General features: G+C 53.4%; 1 protein-coding gene across 1 annotated transcript in view; it reads left to right on the top strand.

The window, feature by feature from the left end:
* The window catches only part of SYNJ1 (synaptojanin 1), a gene marked incomplete at its 5' end in the record, with an annotated part of 60,205 nt that overhangs the window by 8,964 nt on the left and 32,107 nt on the right, over nt 1-19,134 (top strand). The window contains 9 exons of the mRNA XM_079766905.1: nt 5,372-5,458; nt 5,618-5,885; nt 6,564-6,789; nt 7,801-7,884; nt 8,727-8,788; nt 9,553-9,649; nt 10,712-10,881; nt 12,325-12,406; nt 16,784-16,936. Coding sequence (XP_079623031.1) covers nt 5,372-5,458; nt 5,618-5,885; nt 6,564-6,789; nt 7,801-7,884; nt 8,727-8,788; nt 9,553-9,649; nt 10,712-10,881; nt 12,325-12,406; nt 16,784-16,936 — 1,229 coding nt within the window. The remainder of the gene's footprint in view (nt 1-5,371; nt 5,459-5,617; nt 5,886-6,563; nt 6,790-7,800; nt 7,885-8,726; nt 8,789-9,552; nt 9,650-10,711; nt 10,882-12,324; nt 12,407-16,783; nt 16,937-19,134) is intronic.

Genomic DNA, 19,134 nt, shown 5'->3' with positions numbered 1-19,134 from the left:
TCTTTACACATGCTGTTCTCTCTGCTCAACATTTTACTTTAAAAATAAGTCTCTTCCCACGTGTGGAAGCGTACAGGAGTCACCAGCGCACAGCCTGATGAAGTATGACGCTCGCACGTTACCGCCCCCAGGTGGAGACGTGGGACGTTGTGGCTCGCTCTCCAGAGTCCCCCTGTCCCTTCCCAGTGACCTCCCCTGACGCGCGAAGGGGGTCCCTGACCCCACTTCTTGACCTGGCTTTGAGCTGAAATGGAGCCATCCCCTCTGTCTTCTGTTGTGTCTGCTGCTTTCTCAGCGGCCCACGTGGGAGGCCACCCAGGTGGTAGCCTGTGACAGTAGCTGGTTAACGTCTGTTGCCGTGTGTGGCTCTTCCGGCGTCTGTCCTGTTAGGAATGGCACGGGTGTGACACCCGTGTGCACACCTTGCTGATGGGTGGGCTCTCAGGGATGGGGGATGGGATCGCTGCCCGAACGCTTGTACCTCCACTTCCCATCTGCTCGCCCCGTCACTCCTCAGGCTGCGGCGAGAGGATCTTCTGCAGAGGCTTTAGGTGAGGCTCTTGCAGTCCGTGGGCACTCCCTCCAGCTCGCCCAGACCTCTCACGTGCGTGTGGCTGGCGGTGGGTGCTGTCCTCACAGAGGGTGGGCACCGGCACCTGGGAGGCACTCAGCACATGCTTGTGGCGTGAACGTGTGGAAGGTGGTTTGTTTAGGCCTGTTGCCGAGATGGAAACGTGTAGCTTCAGTGGACCGTTATTCGATGGTTCAGTGCCTTCCAGCTGGAGTTTGAGGATTTAATTAAGCAGAGGAAGCCTTGCCTTTAGAGCATTCTTCCCTGTGTGTGCGCCGCCTCTCCTGCGGCTGGTTCGGTGATCTCGGCTGAGTCACCGCCTCCCGGCTCTGTCTGGGAGCCAGCGCTGTGCCCCGAGGCTCTGGGTCTGCCCGCCCGGTGCTGCCCGCATGCAAATCCCCTGCCCACAAGCCACGGGGCGTGCAGCCGCAGGCCAGGCCGAGTTCTAGGAAGGTCATGCTCACTGTCACCCTGTTCTCTCCTTCTCGTTAACTTTCTTTAGCCCCCTCTTCCTCCCTGCCCCCAGAGGCAGCCTGTCCCCAAAGCCCCCTCTTCCTCCCTGCCCCCAGAGGCAGCCTGTCCCCACAGCCCCCTCTTCCTCCCTGTCCCCAGAGGCAGCCTGTCCCCATAGCCCCCTCTTCCTCCCTGTCCCCAGAGGCAGCCTGTCCCCATAGCCCCCTCTTCCTCCCTGTCCCCAGAGACAGGCTGTCCCCATAGCCCCCTCTTCCTCCCTGTCCCCAGAGGCAGCCTGTCCCCATAGCCCCCTCTCCCTCCCTGTCCCCAGAGGCAGCCTGTCCCCATAGCTCCCTCTCCCTCCCTGTCCCCAGAGGCAGCCTGTCCCCACAGCCCCCTCTTCCTCCCTGTCCCCAGAGGCAGCCTGTCCCCATAGCCCCCTCTTCCTCCCTGTCCCCAGAGGCAGGCTGTCCCCACAGCCCCCTCTTCCTCCCTGTCCCCAGAGGCAGCCTGTCCCCATAGCCCCCTCTTCCTCCCTGTCCCCAGAGGCAGCCTGTCCCCACAGCCCCCTCTTCCTCCCTGTCCCCAGAGACAGCCTGTCCCCATAGCCCCCTCTTCCTCCCTGTCAGCCCAGAGGCAGCCTGTCCCCATATCCCCCTCTTCCTCCCTGTCCCCAGAGGCAGCCTGTCCCCACAGCCCCCTCTTCCTCCCTGTCCCCAGAGGCAGCCTGTCCCCATAGCCCCCTCTCCCTCCCTGTCCCCATAGCCCCCTCTCCCTCCCTGTCCCCAGAGACAGCCTGTCCCCATAGCCCCCTCTTCCTCCCTGTCCCCAGAGGCAGCCTGTCCCCATAGCCCCCTCTCCCTCCCTGTCCCCAGAGGAAGCCTGTCCCCACAGCCCCCTCTCCCTCCCTGTCCCCAGAGGCAGCCTGTCCCCACAGCCCCCTCTCCCTCCCTGTCCCCAGAGACAGCCTGTCCCCACAGCCCCCTCTCCCTCCCTGCCCCCAGAGGCAGCCTGTCCCCATAGCCCCCTCTTCCTCCCTGTCCCCAGAGGCAGCCTGTCCCCATAGCCCCCTCTCCCTCCCTGTCCCCAGAGGCAGCCTGTCCCCACAGCCCCCTCTCCCTCCCTGTCCCCAGAGGCAGCCTGTCCCCACAGCCCCCTCTCCCTCCCTGTCCCCAGAGGCAGCCTGTCCCCATAGCCCCCTCTCCCTCCCTGTCCCCAGAGGCAGCCTGTCCCCATAGCCCCCTCTCCCTCCCTGCCCCCAGAGGCAGCCTGTCCCCATAGCCCCCTCTTCCTCCCTGTCCCCAGAGGCAGCCTGTCCCCATAGCCCCCTCTTCCTCCCTGTCCCCAGAGGCAGCCTGTCCCCCAGCTGGGAGGCGTGGCCACAGCAGTGTTGACAGTGGTGAGCAGGAGCTTCATGGTGGCAGGAGAGTGACCTGAGCTTCCTGTCCCCACGCCGGGACTCCATTTCCATTATCCTTGCACTTGGCTCTGCCGAGCACACCACACCCCTTAGCACGCCACACCCCTTAGCACGTGACAAGCTCCTGGTTTAAACCTGGTTGGAGTAATTCAACAAAGCCTGTCTCCCACGCCCACCCTCACGTCCCAGCACAGACACACAGCATCGCCTTGGAACTTCCAGACGTCCCTGTGAGGATTGTTAATGCAGTAAGAGAGCATTCAGGTACTGTCCGTGCCAGGGGAAAGTGCTTCTCTTCTGCCCTGGCCGGTGTGCCGGTGGTTAGGACGTCAGCCCACGCACCTAAGGGTCATGGGTTCCATTCCCTGTCGGGGCACAGACCTGGGTTGCAGGTTAGATCCCCAGCCCCAGTCAGGGCACGTGTGGGAGGCAACCAGTTGATGTGTCGCTCTTGCATCGATGTTTCTTTCTCTCTATCTCTCTCTCCCCCCCCCCTCCTCCCTGCCCTCCTCTCTCTAAAAAAATAAATAAATAAATAAATGGAAAAATATCTTCAGGTGAAGATTTAAAAAAGTATCTCTTTTTATGTATTATTTTATTTTATTTTAAATATTTTTTATTGATTTCAGAGAGGAAGGGAGAGGGAGAGAGAGATAGAACATCAACGATAAGGGAGAACCATGGATTGGCTGCCTCCTGCACGCCCCACACTGGGGATGGAGCCCGAAACCCGGGCATGTGCCCTTGGCCGGAATCGAACCCAGGACCCTTCGGTCCGCAGGCCGATGCTCTACCCGTTGAGCCACACCGGCCAGGGCTTTATGTATTACCTTAAACAAAACAATTCCTTTGGTGCCGAACCTCTCAGTTTGTCTCTGTCTGTCATTTGCACACTCAGCAGCCGCACTGCCCGCGTCTCCGCGTTGGGTTGGTGTGACGCTGAGATTCAGAGAAAGGAGACCTGGCTCCTGTTACTCTTAGGGTGCCAGCGTGTGCTGCGCGGCGTGACACACAGAAGCCCGACTTGCAGCCAGAGGGGTCGGGGGAGAGTCGGGCGGGAAGTGGCGTCTGAGTTCGGTATTGGAGGATGGACGGAGAATTTGGAAAGATGACTGACGGGGTATTCCTGATGGAAAGAACGAGAACGCGGACAGAGGAGGAGAGGAGAGTGTGGCTGCCGTGGGAGAGCAGGAAGGGCGGGGGGATGCGCCGAGTGAGCGATTAACAAGCGCCGTGTGCTCTGAAGGCTGTTTACTCTGTTTTAAAGGGGCGTGGCTTCTCATCTTAACTCATCTCTAAGTGGGAGACACATTTTTTCTAGATTAAATTGCTGAGAAATGGGACAATAATTCCATTAGGTCTCTCCCTCTTACATCATATATTTCTACGTATTTCATGGAGTTTCATAAAATAAAGGAATCTTTCTTCCTCGTTAAGAAAAATGTGCAGGGAGGGGATAACACGATATTATAAGGGTTTACTCCCTTAGTGCCGTTTGGAGATACCCTTCTTCAGGAATATGCAGGGGGGTTGGGGGCAGGGCGGAGGGGGAGGGAAAGGACTTGGAGGGGAGGCAGAGGGAGCGAGAGCTCCGTGCCTGTCTGCATTTGTAGGTGTGGGAGGGGTGGTTTGTAATTGCCTTCTGAGATCTAGCTGTGGTGTACTTTGGGTCTCTGTCAAATTTTTAATCAGTGTGTTTGCTAAGAACTAGGAAGATTTTTCCTTTAAAGTTCCAGAGGTGTTGTGTTTTTTTCTTCTTAATTTATCAGTCAGCCTGCCGAACAGCAGTTACTGTGGGGCATGTCCGTTGGCAAGGTCACATCACTTATTGTGGAAGAAACAGACCAAGGCCAGACGCAGGGTTCCTGTTCCCAAGCGAAGCTGCGTGGCGGCTGATTCCATCTGTAACGGTGCTCAGTCCCGAGTGTGAAGCCTGGTTGGCGTGGGGTCGGACGGATGAGGAGGACGGGCTGGCCTCGGGGCGGCCTGGCTGAGGGCGGGGGTGAGGCCAGATACAGCGCAGGGAACACGAGGACGGCTCCGACCTGCGGTGCTGGGGGAGTGCAAACGGGCCTCCGGAAGGTGGCCTTCTGCCTGTAGTCATCAGGTGAAGGGAATTAGCCAGGAGGCAGCGGGGAGAGCCCTGCAGGCCGAGGCCAGACTGCTGTGCGAGGGGCAGCCCGGGAAAGGGCGAGTCCGAGCCCGAGGGGCAGCCCGGGAAAGGGCGAGTCCGAGTCCGAGTCCGAGCCCGAGTCCCAGTCCAAGGGGCAGCCCGGGAAAGGGCGAGTCCCAGTCTGAGGGGCAGCCCGGGAAAGGGCGAGTCCGAGTCCCAGTCCGAGGGGCAGCCCGGGAAAGGGCGAGTCCGAGTCCCAGTCCGAGGGGCAGCCCGGGAAAGGGCGAGTCCGAGTCCCAGTCCGAGGGGCAGCCCGGGAAAGGGCGAGTCCGAGTCCCAGTCCGAGGGGCAGCCCGGGAAAGGGCGAGCCGCTGGTGAGCGTGTGGTTGAGCAGGGATGTGAGGAGGGGGTGATGAGAAACGAAGCAGGAAGGGTGCGTGGAGGCTGATTCTGAGAGCGCTCTGGCGAAGGAGCTGTGTTGTCCTGTAAGGGCCGTGCTAGCGGCTGGTGCTAGGAGCACAACAGTCAGAGCGGTCAGCGGGGAGAAAAGAAAACCAGCAGCCCCAGACGAAGGTTCCTCAGGTCTTGTTACTCACGCCGGTGGGAGGGATGGGCCCGTAGGTGGTGCTGGAGCGGGTGGGCTCACTCTTTGGGAAGGACGTTTAGGCTACAAGTCGGAGAAAGTATCTTTGCTACACCTTGGTTAAGAATATCAGGTGTAGATTTAGAACTTTTTGGTTGAAACTCTGACTTTATAGCTAAATAAAATCTGATGCATCAGGTCTTATTTCTGACCCTGAAACCTTTTTTGTAGCTTCTGCAGAAAAGGAGGCAATCAAGGGTACATACTCCAAAGTGATGGATGCGTATGGACTCCTCGGTGTTTTACGACTCAATCTGGGTAAGTTTATCATCAACATCACTAACCTGAGCAGGCGGCAAGCCTTTCGTCCGCCGACATCATCCCGGGTTAGGTAATCAGGTTAAAAGACGTTACCACGCTGGAAGCTCACAGATGGAGTCTCAAACCCTTAGTCACCGCAGTCTGTGCTCTCTGCAGGCGACACCATGCTACATTACCTGGTCCTCGTCACCGGATGCATGTCTGTGGGGAAAATTCAGGAATCTGAAGTGTTCCGAGTGACTTCCACCGAATTTATATCCCTGCGAGCCGACTCTGCCGATGAGGATCGCATTTCAGAAGTGCGCAAGGTGTTGAACTCGGGGAACTTCTATTTCGCGTGGTCCGCCTCGGGGGTCAGTTTGGACCTGAGTCTCAACGCCCATCGCAGCGTGCAGGAGCACACGACCGACAACAGGTTTTTCTGGTGAGTCCGTGACGCGGGCCACCGTGGGCCAGCGTTTACTCGCAGAGACGGCGGCATGGGCGTGCGACCACACACCTCCCTGCCCCAGAATCCTCAGCAGGGCAAGGCAGGCACCCACGGTCCCTTCATAGAAGTTGTCATGTGACATGAAACCCATTTGCTCCCCCTGATCTCGACTGACCTCTCATTTCAGAAATAGCGTTAAGACCTATAGTTAAAATTAGGAGTGAATTAGTTGTGATAGGATTGTGTTACTCATTTTATTGTTCTCAGTTTTGAGGTCTTGTCTCTGGCAGTATTGCCTTTCTAAGCCAACATTCCCTTATTATTTAATTTTATTTGACTCGGTAGGAATGGGATGTGGGTACAGTCAGTGCTATGAGTAAGTGGGAAGGAGCGGTGGAGGGGATGGTGTGGGAGGGCGGGCGGGCGCAGGTGAGGGACAGATTCTGCTGCTCGTGCCAACCCTGCACCTCTCGGATGGACGAGCCCCGGACGTCCCGGGAGAGGTAGAGAAGGCATTGCAGCCGGGCCGCAGGTCACCTGCCGGGGATCTGGTTTCACAGCGCAGCCCTCTGAGGCCGGGCGTGGGAACCGCACACGAGCTGAGCTGACGCGCTCGCTCTCGGGAGGACTCGGCGCTGTGCTGCGGGGCTGACGCGCCCGCCTTTCTCCCAGGAACCAGTCGCTGCACCTGCACCTGCAGCACTACGGCGTGAGCTGCGACGACTGGCTGCTGCGCCTCATGTGCGGGGGCGTCGAGGTCAGGACCATCTACGCGGCCCACAAGCAGGCCAAGGCCTGCCTCATCTCCCGGCTGAGCTGCGAGCGCGCCGGGACCAGGTTCAACGTCCGGGGGACGAACGACGACGGCCACGTGGCCAATTTTGTGGAAACGGAGCAGGTACGCGGGTTTCCCTGCTCCCGTCCGTGTGTGTGGGCGCGCAGGAAGCGGCGGGGCAGCAGGTGCTCATGGGACTCTGACGTCGGCCTGCCATTCCTGGTTCTTCGCAGCTTGTTGGCACTCAGAGAGGCTACGCTGAGCGCCCTGGGGTGGGGCCGCTCTTCGGATAGGAGCAGGCGTGTCACGGCTCAGCACGGCCACAGGCCTGCCCTTTGGTGTTGGGTTTACAATCCTCAGACAGCTGGACACTCGGGAAAGTGTTCTGTGAACTAAGTCAATCCCCTCTCGTCTGTAGACACTTGAACCGTCTAAACTTAAACACTGGGATATTTTTGGCTGTGAAACTATATAATTGCAAATTTAGTCCATGCCTCAAGCCCAACTCACATCTTCAAATTAATTTTTTAAAAATATGAAAAACTAAAGAAAAAATATGTGAAAACAGAAAGGTATGTGTATAAAACAATAGAAAGGTATATACTGTTTAACAGGAATCCCTTTTTAAAAGTTGTGATTCCAATGCTTATATTTCTAACTAGAGGCCCGGTGCACGAATTTATGCATGGGTGGTGCCTGGCTGGCCCACCCCGATGGGGGCCAATCCGGCCGGGCGGCCGGGGGAGGGGCCAAGGGTGGTTGGCCAGCTGGCCCCGCCCCCTGGTCAAACTCCTGGTTGAGGGGACAATTTGCATATTAGCCTTTTATTACACAGGATATTTTTCTGGTTAATACAGGTTGGGGCAAAAGTGCCTTACAGTTAGGAGTACATGCAAAACAGAGTTTAATCTTGTATTATTATTATTTATTAATTATTGTATTACTTTCCACACAAGCAATTATAAACCCACTTTTGCCCCAACCTGTATGTATAGGGGATGTTTTGTTAGAACAATTTGTGTATGAGAGGTGGGCCATAAGATACCACCTGTGCAGCCGGTATTAGTAAGTTTGTCTCCTAACGTAGAGGTGACAGCTGTCTGCGGAACTGTTTTATCGTGTTTCTCTCCATAGGTCGTGTACTTAGATGACTCTGTTTCTTCCTTCATCCAAATCCGGGGCTCGGTTCCGTTGTTCTGGGAGCAGCCAGGCTTGCAGGTAGGTGTTCGACATGGTTGTTTTAGCCTCTTGAAGGTTTCCATATGTTTTAAGTTTTCAGGATTGTTTGTTGGTTCATTGGATAGTTCTATTACTCAATCTAATAATATTAGCTAGATTCATAATCAAGGGTCTGAGTGCAGAGTTCCTGGAATTATATCAGATATTCTTTTCCTGTAATGTTTTTTCAGCATCCATAGAAATTGAGCTGCTGTGTTTGATAAGAAAGTTGGGATGTTTTCATGGTGCATTGATTTTTAGTTTCCATATTTGCTCTCAGTGTCTTAGTACGAAACAGCTTGGCCTCTGTGGGCAGGAAGATGCCGTCACTAAAAACAAAGCTTCTGAATAGTCTTTCCTCCCCCTCTGCTCCTGCGACCTGGGCGGGGGGTGGGTGGGGGGGCTGGCTTCCGGCGTCCCAGCACTCTTTTCCGTAGCGGGGGAGACAGTAGTGGTGTAGCTGCGGCTCAGGGCTCTCATAAGGATGGAATGAGAGGTCGCAGACCAGTGCCTGGCACACGCGGTCAGCACTGTGTGAGGGGTCGCTGCTTAAAAATACCTTTCACAACCAGAATTTTCTCTTAGTTTACAAGTGTTTCATAATGGTCTGACTTCTAGCTCTTTGGTTATGAGGTTGCGTTTTAAAAAATAAAAGGGAGGAGAAACTCCTAGAACTTGTCCTTTTTTTTTTTTTTTGGAACTTGTCTCTTTAAGACACTGTGGTGAGCGGCAGTCCATCACCGGGCGTCCTCTCTGTGTGGAGCGAATGCGTTGCTGCGCATTGCGGTGGTTTGTCTTGGAGCTCATGTGGCTGTTGTGTGACCACGTCTTTCTTGTCCCAGGTGGGCTCTCACCGTGTCCGGATGTCCCGGGGCTTTGAAGCCAACGCGCCCGCCTTTGACAGGTAGGGCTGGATCTTTTCCCACGGTGCTCTCGGCTTTGAAATGGTTGAGCAGCGAGACCTGTTGTAATTACATTTACTGATCATTTCTCGTCTTTTGGCTCGAGTAAAACTTCTTCTGACCCCTAACGTAACCGGAAGTCAGTGACTCCTGGTGTTGCGACTTCTAGCAGTGGCCGCACTGGTCTCAGCCTTAAGACGCTCTGCGGGCCGCCCAGCACAGCAGCCCCAGCCCCCGTCGCTGTTGGGTGCATGACTGGCCCGGATTGAGATGTGCTGGAGTGTAAAGTACACACTGGATTTCAAGCACTTAGAGCCAAAAGAAGTCGTTAAGTGCCTACTACAGTGTTCACACTTTCTGAGCACATTGATCTCGTGTAGACGGGTTTTGGTTGCACTGGGCTAAATGCTCACAGCGGCTGTGATGTCCTCGTGTGAGGGGCAGCCCTGCGCCCTCTGCCCGCCCTGCCCGCCCAGCCGGTAGGTGGCGTGTGTTCTCTGTGCTGGGCCAGCCAGGCTCCCGGGGAGAGGGCCCGGCGGATCCCCAGCTCCAGCACAGGCCGGGCTCGGCACCCATAGTCAGAGAGGACACTACTGACGGAGTTCGCATACGTTCATGAGCCCGCGGGGAATGAATTTGTATTCAGTTTACCGGTTCTGTGAGCTTACACAGAACCATGTAAGTTCTCATAAATAATGGATTCTCATTTATTAAAGAAAAATGTCACCTCGTCACCTGACATGTGCGTATTTTCTTTCTTTAACAGGCATTTTAGAACACTGAAGACTCTGTACGGCAAACAAATAGTAATAAATTTGCTGGGATCTAAGGAAGGGGAACATATGCTGAGCAAGGCCTTCCAGGTAAGAAGGGTGTTGAACAGACTGCAGGAGAGGCCTGGAATTCTGCCAGGAGGGAAATGGCTTCCCAGAGAAGGGATGGGGCCTGTGGAGCCATCGGCCTGCGGGCTGGTAGGGAACAGTGGGGTGATGCTGTGAAGCTGGAGTTGGGGGAGTTTCCAAGGCAGTTAACCCTTTCCTGAAGTGGGCTTGTTACTGTGCTGGAGAAGCAGATCCTCCCCCCGTGTGCCCCTCCCCCCGGTGTGCTCCTCCCCTCTCCCCCCATGTGCTCCTCCCCCCCCATGTGCTCCTCCCTCCCCCCCCCCCCGTGTGCTCCTCCCCCTGCGATCGCCCGCTGCTGGAAACCAGGCGCTGTGTCGCCCTGAGGGGTGAGGAAGGCATTGAGGTACAGCAGAAGCACACCTTCTCGTCGATGAGAGGAACGTGAGACTCTCAAGTGAAAGACAAGTCTTCTAAAGAAAACGTGTTCTTTGTGAGCACCGATTCAGTAATTAATAGAAGCCGTGATGTTACGTAGAATTATAAGCTTAAGCAAAACGGTTAGAAAACATTCCCTTAAATTCAATCTAATGAGCTCCAGAATTAATTATTCAGCTATTTTGTTTTAACTTTGTGAAAGAAATATTATTAATAAACAGATTATACATTTGAGAATAACTTTTTATGGTAAACTTTCAAAGCATTTGTATGTATTGAACAAAGATATAAAAAAAGAATTTTATGTCTTATAGTCTTTGTCTTAAAAAAAGAGCCACTTTATTTTGAGATTTATGGTAGATATAAGCAGTTATTAAATTTGGATTGTAAACATGAAATGTGAGCGGGTGAAAATAGCTTTTCATTTTCTAGACCAGATGACAATGTGACTTACGTTCTCTGGCAGCCCATCCCCAGGGCACTCGGAGACAGGCGGGAGGGCTAGGAGAAACATGGTGTCCGGTGCCTGGCTGCGGCATGGCTGAAACCTGGCGCCGTCAGTGTTCCATTTCAGGGTCAGGTTCCCGTCAGCGCGTGCACCGGGGGGCCTCGTGCGTCACCCTGGGTGAAGCCTGCCTTCCCTTCCAGAGCCACCTGAAGGCTTCAGAGCACGCCGCCGACGTGCAGATGGTGAGCTTCGACTACCACCAGATGGTGAAGGGCGGCAAGGCCGAGAAGCTGCACAGCGTCCTCAGGCCTCAGGTCCAGAGGTTCCTCGATTACGGCTTCTTCCATTTCGACGGCAACGACGTTCGAAGGTTCGCCTGCTCTGTTTCTCTCTCCTTTAAATTGGAACTTTGCTATAATTTAAAAATGACTCTGAACATTACACCATTAAATGTCTTTTTTAAAATCAAAGTTTATAATGGTTATACTTGATTTTAGGTTTGTTTTCCTTTCTTGAGAATTCAACATACCTACACTAATAAAAGAGAGACATACAAATTGACCATCACTCCACTATGCCCACCAGCCAATCAGGAGGGAATATGCAAATTAGAAGGATAAAGATGGTGGCCGCCCAGCTGCTCCAGGCGCAGAGTGGCCAGGCAGGGCAGGATGCCTGCTATGAGAGGGAGGGCAGGGGGTGAAGGGATCTACAGGAGCCGCACTCCGGCCTCAGCGAAGACGAAGATGGCCGACTCCAGCCAGAGTCTGCAGCAAAGACAAAGACAGCAGTCTGCAGCAAAGATGGCAGACTCCAGCTGGAGTCTGCAGCGAAGCAGCAAAGACGAAGATGGCAGAGTCCAGCCTGAGCGAAGGCTTGGGTCCCGGGTGCCGGAGGAAAACCGGTGCTGGAAGCCAAGGGAAGGAAGGCACGAATCTGTTCGTGCAGCGGGCCTCTAGTAATAATAACAGGTTACTTTGTTGGGCACACACTGTCGCCAGGCAGTGCCCTTGGGTTTCCATGTATCAGCAACGACAGTGGCAAGGCGAGGCCTATCCTGTCCCTTTTTGCAGGGAGGAAAAGGAGGCATTGGCGTAGCCTGCCCCTCGTCATGTGACCTGGGTGTGTGAGAGCTGGAATCTGTCAGGCTCCCGACCACAGCCTGTTACTGCGAGGCTGTTTCACTTCTCTCTTAAAATGATTTTAAATTTTTTGACCTGGTAAAGACAACTAATGCAAATAGAAGTAAAAGACATTGCATATTGTCTGCTTTAGTGTAATTTAGTGTTAGCTTTTGCATCTGAAGTAGAGGAGGAAAGTAGGTATTGAAAGATTGAAATTAAGAGTACAGGTTGAGGTAAGCTTTAGTAAACAAAGCACATTTTCCAGTGTACAGTATTTAGAGTCAATGCCTTAGAAACTTTATAGGACAGTCAGTAGAGGTAAGAGATCTTAGGTTTTCAAAATTTATTCCTTAAATGTGTGGTCCCTTTTACGTGCAGAGAACTACGGTGTTGTAGGTCTGCATGTATGCTTAGCTCCTGACTGCTGGCCTAGTTAAGAGTAAGTGGGTGTGGAGGAACAGGTAGTGTGTGATACAGAAGAGGAGGCACAGTGTTAACAGTTGGAGGGCCTGGTGAGAAGATGGATATTCACTGTAAAATTCCTTCACCTTCTTGTGTGTTTGAAATTGTAATGGGAAGAAGTTGGGGGAGAAAGTGGATGCTACCTTTTACTCACCTTAGTTTTTCTCAGTCTGAGTTCTGTCGTTTTGTCTCAAACAAGCTCTTTAACGTGAGTGACTTTGTTGCAGGTGCCAGAGTGGGACCGTCCGCACCAACTGCTTGGACTGCCTGGACAGGACCAACAGCGTGCAGGCCTTCCTGGGCCTGGAGGTAAGGAACCAGCGTGCGTGCGTGGCCGTCCTGTGCGTGACCTGTGCGTCGCCCTGTGACACCGCTCAGCGGCTCTCATGACCACCCCCAGAGCAGTTAGGTTCAGTAAAGGCATTTCTCATTTCTCCTAGTCTTCCCCCCCCCCCCCCCAACATCACTAGTCTTTTTAGTTCCCTTTACCTGTTCTACTCTCTATGTATAGCTGTGTTTCCCTCCGTTATTCCTTAATTTTTCCTCTAAACACAGCCCTGCTGCTTCTACTGGTCCAGTAATTGCCTCTTTTGGAAGCAGCAGAAGAAAAAATACGTATATCTCTGTGCTGTCCTCGTTCCCTGTGTGGTCCTTTAGAGGGTTCTGGGAATGGGGAGGCTCCGTGACCACACACAGCCTGTAGGTGCGTGTGGACGGTCTGTCCCCAGTGCAGCCTGCATGGCGCCTGCCAGTCCGTGGCTCTAAGGACTGGACTGTGTGAGCGAGAATGAAAGTGCATGAGGTTCGGCTTCTCTAACGGTCTTGGTGTAGAGACCCTTTTCTTTACCTCTTGCCATCAGGTTCAGTCAAGTACAGACACAGTGTCCGTGCAGACACACTGCCCCTGCCGGCAAAGTCCTCCTTCCTGTCCTGCGCAGCGAGGGCCGTGGCTGGGGCGGGTCTTCACTTACTCCTTCCGCAGGGACTGAGCCGCAGGGACTGAGCCACAGGGACAGAGTTACAGGGACTGAGCCACAGGGCTGAGTTGCAAGGACTGAGCCGCAGGAACTGAGCCGCAGGGATTGAGCTGCAGGGACTGAGTTACAGGGACTGAGCCGCAGGACAGAGTTACAGGGACTGAGCCGCATGGACTGAGTTACAGGGACTGAGCCGCAGGGACTGAGTTACAGGGACTGAGCCGCAGGGACTGAGTTACAGGGACTGAGCCGCAGGGACTGAGTTACAGGGACTGAGCCGCAGGGACTGAGCCGCAGGGACTGAGTTACAGGGACTGAGCCGCAGGGACTGAGTTACAGGGACTGAGCCGCAGGGACTGAGTTACAGGGACTGAGCCGCAGGGACTGAGCCGCAGGGACAGAGCCGCAGGGACTGAGCCGCAGGGACTGAGCCGCAGGGACTGAGTTACAGGGACTGAGCCGCAGGACTGAGTTACAGGGAATGAGCCGCAGGGACTGAGTTACAGGGACTGAGCCGCAGGGACTGAGTTACAGGGACTGAGCCGCAGGACTGAGTTACAGGGACTGAGCCGCAGGGACTGAGTTACAGGGACTGAGCCGCAGGACTGAGTTACAGGGAATGAGCCGCATGGACTGAGTTACAGGGACTGAGCCGCAGGGACTGAGTTACAGGGACTGAGCCGCAGGGACTGAGCCGCAGGGACTGAGTTACAGGGACTGAGCCGCAGGGACTGAGCCGCAGGGACTGAGTTACAGGGACTGAGCCGCAGGACTGAGTTACAGGGACTGAGCCGCAGGGACTGAGCCGCAGGGACTGAGCCGCAGGACTGAGTTACAGGGACTGAGCCGCAGGGACTGAGTTACAGGGACTGAGCCGCAGGGACTGAGCCGCAGGGACTGAGTTACAGGGACTGAGCCGCAGGACTGAGTTACAGGGAATGAGCCGCAGGGACTGAGTTACAGGGACTGAGTTACAGGGAATGAGCCGCAGGGACTGAGTTACAGGGACTGAGCCGCAGGGACTGAGTTACAGGGACTGAGCCGCAGGGACTGAGTTACAGGGACTGAGCCGCAGGGACTGAGTTACAGGGACTGAGCCGCAGGGACTGAGTTACAGGGACTGAGCCGCAGGGACTGAGTTACAGGGACTGAGCCGCAGGGACTGAGTTACAGGGACTGAGCCGCAGGGACTGAGTTACAGGGACTGAGCCGCAGGGACTGAGTTACAGGGACTGAGCCGCAGGGACTGAGCCGCAGGGACTGAGTTACAGGGACTGAGCCGCAGGACTGAGTTACAGGGACTGAGCCGCAGGGACTGAGCCGCAGGGACTGAGCTGCAGGGACTGAGTTACAGGGACTGAGCCGCAGGGACTGAGCCGCAGGGACTGAGTTACAGGGACTGAGCCGCAGGACTGAGTTACAGGGACTGAGCCGCAGGGACTGAGCCGCAGGGACTGAGCCGCAGGACTGAGTTACAGGGACTGAGCCGCAGGGACTGAGCCGCAGGGACTGAGTTACAGGGACTGAGCCGCAGGACTGAGTTACAGGGACTGAGCCGCAGGGACTGAGTTACAGGGACTGAGCCGCAGGGACTGAGCCGCAGGACTGAGTTATAGGGACTGAGCCGCAGGGACTGAGTTACAGGGACTGAGCCGCAGGGACTGAGTTACAGGGACTGAGCCGCAGGACTGAGTTACAGGGACTGAGCCGCAGGGACTGAGCCGCAGGGCTGAGCCGCAGGGACTGAGCCGCAAGGATTGAGCCGCAGGACTGAGTTACAGGGACTGAGCCGCAGGGACTGAGTTACAGGGACTGAGCCGCAGGGACTGAGCCGCAGGGCTGAGTTGCAAGGACTGAGCCGCAGGGACTGAGCCGCAGGGCTGAGTTGCAAGGACTGAGCCGCAGGGACTGAGCCGCAGGGACTGAGCCGCAGGGCTGAGTTGCAATGACTGAGCCGCAGGGACTGAGTTACAGGGACTGAGTTACAGGGACTGAGTTACAGGGACAGAGTTACAGGGACTGAGCTGCAGGGACTGAGCCGCAGGGACTGAGTTACAGGGACTGAGCCGCAGGGACTGAGTTGCAGGGACTGAGCTGCAGGGACTGAGCCGCAGGGACTGAGCTGCAGGGACTGAGTTACAGGGACTGAGCCGCAGGGACTGAGCTGCAGGGACTGAGTTACAGGGACTGAGCCGCAGGGACTGAGCTACAGGGACTGAGCCGCAGGGACGGAGCGCAGTCCTCAGAGGCGTGGAAACAGGAACAGGAAGCCCCACGTTCCTGTTTCCTCAGCATCGTCGGACCTGGGGCCAGAATGTTGGTTAATTAGTTGCCGGCAGCTGCGGTCCTTTGTGTCTCCAAAATGAAACCATAGTGTGTAGAGTGCTCTGCTACAGAAATGTCTTTTGAGACGTTTATCAAGTAACTAAATGAATGTTACTGTTTGCCTTTCCTGAAGTCTGGCTTTGAGATTTCTCATTATAATTTACTTAGAAAATAGGATAGACAGAAAAGTGAAAGCAGGCGTTTGGCCTGTGGATGGAGTTTTTGTGCGGCGTGGTGCTGCTAGCTGTTTGCAGCTGGTTGGATGCGTTGGTGTGGATTCTGAGAGGGAGGTGACTGAGGCCCTTTAAAGATTTGTTAAAAGTGCAACAGGCTTCACTTTTCAGAATCTGACTCTGCTGGTTCGCTGCTGTTGCTCATCCGGGTGAGAACGTGGTTAAGTGGTTACCAAATGCACTAGTGAAGCAGGCACAGCCAGCCTAGCAGTGAGACCAGCTTGCCCACCTTCTTAAGGCAGAGCGGTCCGAATGACGAAGGGGACCCGGCTGGGTTTGCCTCAGTCTCTGCCCCCGAGGACAGTGCTGGTATCAGCCCCGCAGTCACACCCGGTGTAGGGTTTTTCATGGGATTTAGTTTTTGATCCCTTGAGATTTATGGGTAGTGCCCGTACTTACAGATGAGGTCAAAGAAAACCCGAATAGGACGGAGTTGAGTGAAAACTCCAGGCATACATTATGCCTGGACTCCAGATAAGAGAAATGGGCCCGAGAGAGGCTGTGCATTGCTTGGACTCTGCTGGATTTCGAGGCTACAGTTCACCCTGAGGAAAGAGCAGTGGCTTGACACACTCACTGCGACCTGTGAGGAGGGGATGTGGTGGCCAGAGACCCTTGCCCGCTGCGTGCGCCTAGGCCCTGTGCACACGGCACCAATGTCAGTGTTTGTTTTGTGACAGTTCAAGAGCAGCTCTTTTCCCTCATAATCTCCGGACCTTACTACCCAAACTTACAGAGCCAAATCTAAAACTAAAGGAAATTAGTTATTCTGGACACATTTACATAAACTAGGTAAGTATTTTTTCTGCTCTGCTCCATGCTGTTGAATAATTAGTTCTTTTAGATGAACAAGGGAAAGTAGTAGTATGATGTATAGGGATAATTTAACATGATTTTATCATTTAACCAGAAAGCTGTTCTCTTACTACAAGGGAATATTAAGTTGCTTGTAAGTTTCATTGATATGGTATTTACTTTAAAAATAGAAATGGTGGGAAACAACACAGCCTGTTAAACTATTATGTTTGCAGAATCCAGTCCTACAGAGTCCTATCGCTGCAGATTTTCAGTTTACTTCGGTAGTTCTTAAAAAGGCACATCACAGTGAACGTATCAGTACACTTAACAAAAGTCACTCTTGGCTGTTTCAGATGCTGGCGAAGCAGCTGGAAGCCCTTGGCTTGGCTGAGAAGCCCCAGCTGGTGACTCGCTTTCAGGAGGTTTTCCGCTCCATGTGGTCGGTGAACGGTGACTCCATCAGTAAGATCTATGCCGGGACCGGGGCTCTGGAAGGCAAGGCCAAGGTGAGTGGTTCTGTCGCGTTAGACAAGGCCCTCCTGCCCTCTTGGTAAGGATTCTCAGTGCCTCTTTATTAATTAAGAGGGTTTTCAAGGTCCCTCTTCAGAACTCTGCCTTATCGTGCCTTTACTCCTCTTTCACTCCTCCTCCTTTCATGGCCCTGATCGAGCAGGAGGTAGTTTGTTCCCCAGGTTGGTGGGGTCAGCTGTGTGACAGACATGTGTAGATGGTTGGAGGCGATCAGGCAGGCAGAGTGGTTAGGGGTGATCAGGCATGCAGGCAAGTGGTTAGGGGCGATCAGGCAGGCAGGCGAGCAGTTACGAGCCAGCAGTCCCTGATTGCAAGAGGGATGTCTGAGGGGTCCTGGATTGTGAGAGGGTGCCAGCCGGGCTGAGGGGACCGCCCCCCTCCATGCACGAATTTTGTGCACCGGGCCTCTAGTTTTTATTATAAGTAGGATGTTTTTAACCATGGTCTTCGTAATAAAGGGTCCTATCATATTTGGCTCTGGGTCCCCAGCACTTGACACAGGGCCTGCTATTTAATAAGCATATGACACACGCTGGATGGACAGATGAATCAGTGGACAGTGTGTGCAACACCTACTGTGAGCCCCACCTTATCAGGGCTCAATGGCTATGTTTTTATGCTTTACTTACGTTGCCTTGAAAATGAGACTTAAGAAAATGTGCAAAAGAAGTGTGAGATGTGGACTTAATTATAGTTCTGTGCCTCATTGTTCCATTTTAATTGCTGGTATTACCTACAGACTATTTTCCACTCTAGTATTTGGCCCATACTGAGGGACTTGGGAAACATACTGGGGGTATTTCTCATTGTTTTATATAGATATTGACATTTTAAGGCTCGTGCCCCCGGGTGAGTTTTAAATCTCTGCAGTTCCTCACTACTTCCGAATAGAAACAGGACCGTCACCCCGTTCTCACTCGGCCTCTCAGTGCCCCAAGTGAACCCCCTTGAGACACTCATCCTCCCCGAGTGCTTTCCTTCCCGCATCCGCCTCCCTCCTGAGTCACAGCGCCATGCGGTGCAGAGGGGCCCGCCTGCCAGTGCCTTTTGTTCAAACCATAGCGTCACCCGTACTGACATTTCAATATTGGCTTCCAAGTGATCCTGTTTTTTAAAGCCTAAAATGGTTAAAATGTCATTTACTCACTTTACATAAAGAACACAATTCTTGCTATTACAACCTGATGCTCTACAACTGTTGCTTAAAATCCTCTTCAGCGTTCTCTTGCCTTTTTGTTTCTGCAGCGACCACGACAATATACGTACAGAGGTTACCTATGTTGTCAGTGGTCTTTGACTCTAACCTGGTAGATACGAAGTTTTATATGTTAATTACTAGTCTGCATTGAACTAAAATCTAACATCTGCACTGTTCTTTCTTTTCCTTTCTCTGGGTTCGTTTTGATTAATTGCCTGATAATGTGAATGGTGAGTGTCTTTTCAAATAATGTCCTTTATGTATGAAATTATAGGGGAGGGAATAACATTTTAAGCCTCAATTACTGTTAGTTTTTTAAGGAATAAAAATAATATATTGTAAACTAAAGTATTTTCCTAAAAGGCAAAAGTTTTGTTTTTTTAAAGCAATTATCAAAATCTGTAAGGTCAAAACAAACCTTTATGGTAACTAACATACTAAGTAAGTATATGCTCATTGAACGTTCTATAAACTCTCTCCCTGTAGGAATTAGTCCAGGTGTAGTATTTTGGTTAGTTACATATACACAGGTAATCCAGTGGCCTAAAATGTAGATGGTAGTTTACATGTGATCTATGTTTATAAATTTCCTTTAGACTAGGTCTTCATTCTTCCGTTCAGTTACAGCGGTAACTATAATGAGGTTACTAAGGAGTAGTTTCCATTTTATTTTCTGCTATTAAAGCCCTTTGCAGCTTTCATAAGAGCCTGTGAGTGCAATGTACCCTCTCTCCCTGCTGCTCCCCGCCCCGCCCCGAGTCTGCAGTGATGATGTGGAAGCGAGTTCCTGTCCGAGTGCACGCGGTTCACTCTTCCCGTCCACAGTGCTAGACGCTCAGCGCCCCAGTGTCGTCGGGTGCATGGTGGCACTGAGCTTCCATCTCTGGGCAGAGCTGTGGTCCAAAGAGGAAGGGAAGCAGTGGCATCCTGAGCCATTTTAACGTGATGATTCGCTATTCAGAACAGAACGATGAG

Source organism: Cnephaeus nilssonii (assembly GCF_951640355.1).
Source record: "Cnephaeus nilssonii genome assembly, chromosome: 3".
NCBI lineage: Eukaryota > Metazoa > Chordata > Mammalia > Chiroptera > Vespertilionidae > Cnephaeus > Cnephaeus nilssonii.
The sequence above is the reverse complement of the archived record's forward strand: the minus strand, read 5'-3'. Positions and strand labels throughout refer to the sequence as shown.